The sequence below is a fragment of the Opisthorchis viverrini genome, assembly GCF_000715545.1.
Source record: "Opisthorchis viverrini unplaced genomic scaffold opera_v5_166, whole genome shotgun sequence".
Taxonomy (NCBI): domain Eukaryota; kingdom Metazoa; phylum Platyhelminthes; class Trematoda; order Opisthorchiida; family Opisthorchiidae; genus Opisthorchis; species Opisthorchis viverrini.
In genome coordinates, this window is record NW_008751820.1 from 251,669 (window position 1) to 261,587 (window position 9,919).

Here is a 9,919-nt window from a genome sequence, read left to right on the forward strand (position 1 = left end):
GTCGACGGTTGTTCCAACATGGAAACAGCTAGGCTTAACCGAAGACCTACTGTTTAGGTTCCCGATACGGAACCTTGAGCGACGCGTAGGTTCGACAATTCCGAATATCAAAAGGAAGAATTGGGTTCGTAACTCTACGGTACTATTCACACAAGGATAAGCAAATGCGTACAATAAACCTCAGTTGTTCGCGTTCGTGGCGTCAAATTCACGGGTCTGTCACTGACCGGCACAATGCAGTGTCAACGTCCGCACACCAAACATCGAGCGGGATGATGGCTCGGTAGCATGGGTTGCGGTCGTCCCTTTCGACTACGGTCTCGTGATTCTCACTAGATATGCGATCACACGGAACCTATGAGAAAACAAGTCAAGGCAGGCTCAGCAAACGAGACATGAACGCCCCTGGGTAAGTGGGTCAGCAGCGCACAGACACATGTCAATATACAAGTGTCGGAAAGGATGGCCTCTGCGGCAAGGTGAGTGGCCGGTACGACTAAGCCAAACAGCTGGAGATCAAAAGTACACAAGCGGAGCAAGCAAATGAATGGGGGAATTATCATAAGGTCAAGCTAGATTCAACCTCTACTCATCATCATCGACAGCGTGACATCAGTGTTTAGCAACGATTCTCCAATGCCGTGCAACCATGATTTATTTGAAAGCTTTATTGTGAATAAAAAATAAAGGTGGACGCGGAAGGGACTTAGTGCTAGCTTACTACGATCAGTCTGAGGTGCCCACACCTCCAGACACTCATTCAGGCAATCTGCATAAAAACTAACATCGGTTGGCAGCCCTATCTTGCAGTGTCTCTAAGCAGCCGCAGTGGGGATCACGCCGTCCCCATCCTGGAAGGCACATTACTCACAAGGTTGCTGAAAATTCGACAGCCAACGACCGGTTTCGCCCTTCTTGGGACTCATCAGGCAGGCGCCGTCTCTGAGTTTGCGTCAACATTTTGTTCTGCTTGAACCCAAATTGCACACATCATAAACGAGCGATTAGGCTGGGTTCCAGGTGAGTCTCCCGAAGAACCAAATATGTTTGCAAATGAGTGTTTTTCGCTAGAATTCGTCTTGTTACGGGATAATAAATTCGTTGGGTGGAATGCTCATCTTAGCGGTGTTACCTACTCCGGATAAGACCTTGTCAGGTTTGAGCGATGAAGCTGATACTACGGCTGGTCGGATGAAAATGTAGTGGGGAACTTGTTCCACTGCGGGTGTGCTCGTGACAACTTAGGGTGCTGCATCCAACGAAATGAATAGTTGGACTGTGAATACGGTGGTGTTCCATCGAATCGTGCATGTATGAGGCAATGTTCAGGGAAACGGTCGAAAGCTACGATGTTTGGAACGCGATACTAAGGATTCTAGGAATGCGGCCTGCATCAACTTAGCCTGCTTTGTGTTTCACGGTGATGAGGTTCTAGCCTCGGAACGCGTGGGTCGGAATATTAGAAAGGGAGGATTGGCTTCGAAGGTCTACGGTACAGCTTTTGAAACAAACCTCAGTTGTCCACTCTCGTGGAGTCAGCACGCGCTCAAGTCTTTCACTGACCGACACAGTGCCTTGTCAAGACTAGTTCGTGATTCTGATTGACGGTGCGACCACACGACAGTACAGGTCAGGTCAGGGTCAGCAATCGGGGTGCGAGTACACATGGGTAAGTAGGTCAGTTGCGCACATTCGCTGATGCCAGCGTGAGACAGGCTGGTCTTTGCGACAGGCCGAATGGTGCGCATGGATGAGCTTAACAAGTGGAGATCAAAAGTACATGAGCGGAGTGTGGAGTTATCATGGTGTCAATTTAGATTCAACACGGCCGGTTAAGCTCCCGTATATCCTGAACCGTGATGCGTGAGTTTCTGGAACAACGTGTCATCCCTACTGCAAGGCCCATTCAGTCACCGTGCCCGCCATTCACCTGGTCGTAAAGGCCACCCCGTCCCACACTTGTGAACTAGCATGTATACCTTTGACCCATTTACCCATGATTGTTCGCGCCCCGTCTGCTTGGCCTGCTCCGACCCGCTCTATCGTGATTTCCGTGTGATCGCACCGCAAATCAATCTCGCGGGATTGACCTCGGAAGGATCGACTGCAACCCATACTCACTGACGTGAGATTATAGTTCAACACCGATGCTTCACACCTTCCGCTCACCGTTGTCTGGTGTGCGAACTGATAATGCGTTGTGCCTGTGGAAATTGAGCTGCATACCACTTCCATACAACGCTGCCCGGTGATGGCTTGACGTTTGCTGGTCAGGGTGTTCGATCTACTCAGACGCAAAGCATCTGATCAAGCCATGCCACACGATGGCTGAGGTACTGCCAGGTTGCCCAGGCCTAAACAGGGGAAGTCGAGAGGCGGAGGTCGGGTTCGAACCACGGACCTTCCGGTCAGTAAATTCACACTCCAACCACTTGGGCCATCTCACCTTCTACAAACAAGTGCCGTTTTTCGTCGATTGACAATGATCTTAAATATATACGAACGGAAGACAGCTTACTGGAATTCAAAGCAAGGTTTATGTGAGGCTGACTAAGCAAAACTGCTGACCGGAAGGCCCGCAGCTCGAAACCAACCCTCGAGGATCTTGATTACTGTTGTCTGGTTTTGGGCGAGACGGCCCAATTGGTTAAAGCGCTGATCTCCTGATTAGAAAGTCCGTGGTTCGAACCCTGCCACTGCTCTGTTTGGGCTTGGGCGACCTGGCGGTATCTCAGCCTTCGTGCTTCCTTCCGGTGACATGGCAGCTAGGCGCCGAAATGGTGCCTGACAGCTGAACGGTGTCACGCCTTGGACAACCTGGCAGTATCTCAGCCCTCCTTCTTCCTTCGGCTGAAAGCTCATCATTACCAATGTCAGAGTGCGAATTACATGACATACACAAGGACCCATTATTTCGGGATCACCGGTGATCCAAGTCCCTCGAGTTTGGAAAGATGAATGATGGCGCTCGAGATCCCCATAGGTAACCACGAAACAGCGGTCGATAGAATTTCGTTGACGTTTCTGCGCGGATCCAAAGACCCGAGTGCTCAGAAGGTAAAATAGAAAGATACCTAAACCTTCGCGTTGCTGAACCCAACTGGACTAGCAAGATTTAGCCGTTTTGGATCACATTTGATTGTCCTTGGCAGTCAACGCCAGCTTGTTGGGAGTTCGGTTTGCAGTTTTTAGGGTCAACCGAAAGGACGTGTGTTGATGAGTAGCTTGGGCTGCGAACACACGTACTTGGCATTATACACACAACTTACGTTCTCGTCAGAACCGAGAGCTGAGTTCTCACAAAAACGTCGGTAATAATTGATGCCCGTTCATCGACGACTGCTCGGAGAGCTTGAGTTCACTGGTTGTGGCGCGAAATTACAGACCAGAAGGTTCGTGGTGCGAACCCAACTTAGAGGCACCTCCAGTATTTCTGTCTAGGCTTGGGCGACCTTGTGTTATCACGTGACAATGCAGCTGGGCTTCAAAAAAACATTACATCTGACGACTGTTTTCTTACTTGATTTAGTAATGGCCAACTTTTCTATTGTCTGCCTCAGTTCTGAAGGCTCTGTTGTCAGAACGCGAATTTACTCACCGGAAGGTACGTGGTTCGAACCCGACCTCTACCTTTCGACTTCCCCTGTCTAGGCTTGGGCAACCTGGCAGTATCCAAGCCCTGGTGTTTCCTGTGGGTGATACTACTGATGGGGGAAGCATGCGAGTAGTATGTTTCCTTGTAAATTCGCTTTGCGTCTCTTGGGAGATCTGTTGCGGAATTTGTGAATTCGCTTTGTAGCATTTGCTTGGATATGAGCAACAGTCAATGAATATCCAGAAAAGTTCAGGAAGACGCGTTCAGAGAGAATATGGATACTCAGTTCAGTGTAAACAAGATGCATATGAGAGTTTTGCTTCCCTGTCCAATAGTCTGTAACTGTTCAGTTGGCATTCTCTAATAAGTAACGCCGTAGCGAAGACCTTCTTACTGTCACGGGTAGCATGTGAACTAGGCATCGGAGGGGTGTTCCAGTTGAACAATTATTGATTGCTATATCTCCTAACTGACCGAAACTCTTCGGTGCGCACTTGGTGGTCGCTGAAGCACGTTTTGGGAAGCACTGATGGAACCCAAGGAGAGGATAGCAATGCAAGCCTTACAAGCACAACAGGAACACTACTAACTTAAGGATGAGAGCCTACTTCTGTGGATACGCATGATGGAGAACACTAGTGGCGAGGAGTTCCGTGGCGAATGGAACGTTAGACGATAAACCAGCCAGTACCGTTGTATAAGTTTAGTCGGACAACATCCAGTGCTTGATAAAATACAGGATGGTTTCTGCGGAAATGACTGTATATCAAGAAATCAACAAAAAGAGTATGTACAAGTGCAGGATAATAGTTTCGAGGAAATCACATGAATTCTCTCAAAGGTTCCCAGCGTTCATGGTCCAAATCTTCATCCTCTTCTGGATCATCTGATTCATCCACGGAGCTGTCACTTGGCTCGTCATTCTCCGCATCATCTTCCTCGTTACTGGCGTCACCTTCGTCGTCTGTCCCAAAAAGGCATCGAGTCAGACTCCGATGTGTTTTGTGTAATCGTTCGGCATACGAGCGCAGCTCACCCGCCCGCGCATCGCGCATGAGCAGAGCACGAGTGCGCTCCGCGTCCTCGTAGTCGTATCCTTCAGGACACGTGTTCCACTCGCGAAAATCGCACGCTTGAGCATCTTCTGAACGCCACCAATCCAAACTTGGTTCGGGATCCGAATGAATTGCGGGAGAAACTGAAACACATCTCGGGGTGGTATGCGAACGGAACCCATGCAAACTGTGAGACCGGGTTTCTGGTCCCCAACCCTGAGAAAAGATTGGATGGGATGGAATAATATAGCTAGAACACGACCTGTTCAAGTGCCAAATAACAAAAGGTTGGAGGCAGCACATAAAAAATACTACCATATAACGGTTCACAATAAAACAAGACCAAGCATATTGCTAAGAGGTAGGATCTAGGCTACGATTATTGGCAAGAGCGCAGGTTTACTGGCGGGAAGGTTCGTGGTTCGAACCCGACCTATGCCTCTCGACTTCCCCTGTCTAGGCTTCATCAACTTGGCAGTATCCCAGCCCACATGCTTCCTCCAGGTGGCATGGCAGCTAGGCACCGAAAGGGTGTTACAGCTGAACGATCATTAGCTTGGATTGCAAGGCAAAGAAGGAGTTCCACCGTACTATTAATTGGATGGAATCAACTGGGCATAAAAGGCAGTTTCGCTTCAGAGAGGTTAGGTAAACGACCCTTGTATTCATGGGTTGGTAACGTCTCGTCCTTCACAAAAAAACCTGTCAGGCCAAGTGAATAAAATAGCGGGTTGGTTGAGTCTCGAGGCATGCGAAGAACTAATCAGCGAGATTTCTTACAACTAACCGGCAAAATCAGTGATGAATGCTAGTCAGGAATTCTTGTTTGCGTAGATGACAGATGGATTAGGATGGGGGGAGGAAGTATCATCAGGCTGCATCAAGATCTTGGGGAATGCTCCTCGTGGGTTTGTGAACCTTAGTTCTCAAGTGGTTAGAGCGCGAATTTACTGACAGGAAAGTACGTGGTTCGGACCCGACATCTGCCTCTCGACTTCCCTTGTCTAGGCTTGGGCAACCTGGCAGTATCCAAGCCCTCGTGTTTCCTACGGGTGGCATGGTAGCTAGGCACCGAAAGGGTGCTACAGCTGAACGATTATTATTATTATTATTAGTCCTCATCCCGGAAATTCAACATTTTCCGAAGCTATTCTACATCCAGTGTCTAGTGCATGGTCTGGCTGATTGCCGAGTGTTTGTGCATCGCCCAAAATTGATTCTTGGTGGTCAGCTGACTGCTTGAGTTGTGTAAACCTTCGTACAAACGTCACATACTATTTTCCACACACAGTGGCTAGCGTTATCAACTGAGCATAAGGTTTTCTCCTTCTGGAATATTACTCCAATGTGAACCGTACTCAGCGTCCTGACATTGACTTCAGACGTCTCTGCTCTGTACGGGATGACTGCAGTTCCATCTTGATGATGCGGCCAATGTCCCTCTTATACAGCTGAAGATTATTATTATTATTATTAGTCCTCATCCCGGAAATTCAACATTTTCCGAAGCTATTCTACATCCAGTGTCTAGTGCATGGTCTGGCTGATTGCCGAGTGTTTGTGCATCGCCCAAAATTGATTCTTGGTGGTCAGCTGACTGCTTGAGTTGTGTAAACCTTCGTACAAACGTCACATACTATTTTCCACACACAGTGGCTAGCGTTATCAACTGAGCATAAGGTTTTCTCCTTCTGGAATATTACTCCAATGTGAACCGTACTCAGCGTCCTGACATTGACTTCAGACGTCTCTGCTCTGTACGGGATGACTGCAGTTCCATCTTGATGATGCGGCCAATGTCCCTCTTAGTTACCGGTTAATCAAATCCACAGTTATCCGATTCCTTAAGTCCTTTTATCTCTCACACCTCAGTTTGTACCGCTGTTCGGTCGACCAACGAACTTGCCCAACTAAACATGGTTGGAACAATGTATATTACCTTCGCATGTGCCAACAAGTAGCATGAAAGACCGCACCCGTTCGGCGGGTTTCTGGCAGTTCTTAATCTACCAGTCTAGGAGAGTCGGTGGTGCACCCGAAGTGGATTTTTTTCCCTTTATGCTGAACTTCATGTGAGGAATATGAAATTTACGATAGCGATTCATCAATGTAACCATGTTTGATGACAAGGAATGCGTCATCTACGTACCGCTAAACACACTACGTGGGCAGTTGAATCTAGCCAACCTAGCCAAAACCGGGGACACACTGGAGATCGTCATCGGACCCTGTTCTTGATTCTACGGAGCGTTGAGTTCGTTCCTTGAGTGTGCCAGTAGGGGGCGAGACGGCCCTCTCCCCCGGTTAGAGCGAGAATTTACTGACCGGAAGGCCCCGTGGTCGAACCCGACCTCTAACTCTCGACTTCTCCTGTCTAGGCTTGGGCAACCTGGCAGTATCCAAGCCCTCGTGCAACCTTCGGCACCGGGAGGGTGCCTAGTAGCGACCGTCTCGCTACCTCCCGAATTGCACAGATTTTGACAAATGCGCTCATTTACACACGAATTCGGTTTTGACAAGAGATTCAACTGAATCTCCCGTTTATGATGGTCCGCTCCAAGTGTGAATGCGCTGCAGCAGGACACCTGATATTTCAGTTCGCACGCTGTTCGAGTTATCGAAATCGAATTGTCTAGACGTAACACATGTGACACCATTCGAGTTGAAGTAGAGCATCGGGGTGGCAGGGAACTGGGAGAGTGCGGAGCGAAACTGATCGTGGGCTGTCGAAGAGTTTTCAGCAACCATTTGTTACGTCTAGATACCTGATATCGAACGCACAACGGCCGACATACTGCCAGGTTGCCCAAGCCTAGACAGGAGTGGTGGAAATGCGGACGTCGGATTCGAACTACGGATCTTCTGGTTCGCGCTTTAACCACCGAGCCACTTTGAGCTCCGACTGAAACATGAGGCGATCTGGTGCAGCACACCAAGTCGAAAAGGACCATCATAAACGGGGGATCCGGGTGTCAAACCCGAAATTCGTGTGCAAATGAGGGTGGTTGTCGAAACCCACCAGAGTCCTCTTAGTCACATTGTTGGGACGAGATGGTCAAAGTGGTTAGAGCGCGAATTTACTGACCGGAAGGTCCGTGGTTCGAACCCGACATCTGCCACTCGACTTCTCCTGTCTAGGCTTGGGCAACCTGGCAGTATCCCAGCCCTCATGCTTCCTCCGGGTGGCACGGCAGCTAGACACCGGGTGTTACCGCTGAACGATTTTTTTCGTCAGATTGTTAAGTTAAGGCCTCAAATTCGGGTACGTTGCGACAACTGGAGCCATCATGTGGGTTGTACAACTTGTAAACGAGAATGAATATATTTGCGAGCAACAAATGAACGTACAATGAGGTACTGTAAGCAAGAACTTGCCTTTGGGTAGTCAGCATCCCATATGTCACTGTCTTCCGAATCAGTGTCTTGCGCCGCAGAATGGTTTGCCATTGTCCTATATGAGCGAGTCACAAAGGCCAAATCGTCCGCGGAACGACGCCTCCAGTCCTGACGTCGAAGGTAGGTATCCAACCGGTGGAGCTTACGATCAATTTTTCTTGCTTCTTCCGGCGAGGCCCGACATCTGCGACGAAGCAGCAGTTCTCGTTGGACCTTGAACAATGAAGGGAAGCCGGTGGTTACTTACTTAAGAGACGTCTACAAGTCAATTGCCAAGCTCAACGCACCGATCAATAGCCACCAACTCAACTACTAAGAACCAGAAGGTATTGGAACTCTTCCTCTCTTCTGCAAGCAACTGATCAGAAGATCTGTAGCCTAAGGCCAAATCTGGTTTTTGGACCACTTCTATCCGAATTAGATAATGAGTAGTGGGTAACATTTCCTAACAACTAAAGGCTTGAGTTATCCACAAACTGAGATAACTCTACGCAAAACTGATTGGCGTTTGAAACATCTGGAACTGCACCGCCGTTTCACCAGTTGTGTCAAATCACGCGAAAGCTGATGCCATCATCATTACTGGCAGAAGCGCGTACTTGTCGTACAGTGGTTGTAGCTGCCACAGTTTCGTTCACCGATGATTCGGGGGAGGTGGGGAAAAAACCGGCCATTGGAGGCGGGAGCTGATAAATGGGCGCGTAAATACAGCACTGTTAGTGGGTTGATTGCAGAGGGAGCTATGCATAGCTTGGATGCACGAGCGCCATTGAAGGCGCGACTGGGCCATGTCTGACAATGTTTCTAACCATTGATATGACCCGTCTCGGGATCCCCATCCAGGAAGATGGCAGGTATCAACGCAGCTAAGTTTACTCGTAGTGGCTTTTATTCTTCGCTACCAAGTCATTGTTTGACGGCCTCTGACTCTATTCCACCCTTCACGTGGTTGTGCGAAAAGAGCCCGTCGACTGGCATGCGCAGCACGTGACCAAGCTAGCGCAACCTATGCAGTGTGATCAGTTCATCCATCGAAGGTGAGTTATTTCTTCCGAATACCATTCGACGTACTTCAGCACTGAGATTCAATGAACCTAACTAAGTTGGTCAGATGATCAAGTTGTAGATCCTCTATTTCAAGCCCTTCCAGCAAATCACTTCCACGTGGGTAGTGGATATGAGAAGCCACTGCAACAGAATGATCACATAATCGGAAAGAAGTGCTAAGGCCTCGCCCTAGACAAGATGTGTGGATCGAATGGCCTAAACCGAGCCGCACGCGTGTTCTGGAACAAAGACGTGTCGACAGAAACTGAAAGCAAAATATCAGCCATTCTTTTGAAGAGAAGGCTGTTATAGGAAACCGATCTTTTGAAGTTTTAGATCCTTAGTTTCAGTTCTACAGTTGTTGAAGGGTCGTTCACTGTAAACCCAAAGAGGAATCAGTCGAAACCTCGTGTAAGATGGTGTTCAAATGAGACTGTTGTACAAAGGACGTTTCAGGGTTTAGTCGAGATGCTGTTCAAGAGATTGACGTGTTTGTCTAGACCCAACTGTGTTCTCAACAGCTGTTTTCCCATTGCCAGTGATCGTGTAAGCTAGCACTGGCACGTAACATCGTTCTCGTCTTTGAAAAGGAGGACAAGATACGGATGTTTTTGAATGAACTGATTAAAGACATTCCGCCCCTCGGCACCATCATCATCGACAGCATGACATCAGTGCTCAACACCGATGCTTCACTGCCGTATAACCATGACTTATTTGAAAGCCTTATTGTAAAGAAAAGAGTAAAGGTGGATGGGGGAGGGACTTAGTGCTAGCTTAACACAATCATTCCGAGGTGCCTACACCTCCAGACATTCACTCAGGC

The 9,919-nt window shown here is 48.5% G+C and overlaps 1 protein-coding gene across 1 annotated transcript in view; it reads right to left on the bottom strand.

Moving 5' to 3' along the window:
* Nucleotides 1-4,373: 4,373 nt before the first annotated feature.
* The window catches only part of T265_07244 (hypothetical protein), a gene marked incomplete at both ends in the record, with an annotated part of 43,713 nt that continues 38,167 nt past the window's right edge, over nucleotides 4,374-9,919 (bottom strand). Inside the window, 2 exons of the mRNA XM_009172718.1 lie at nucleotides 4,374-4,866; nucleotides 7,999-8,259. Coding sequence (XP_009170982.1) covers nucleotides 4,417-4,866; nucleotides 7,999-8,259 — 711 coding nt within the window. The remainder of the gene's footprint in view (nucleotides 4,867-7,998; nucleotides 8,260-9,919) is intronic.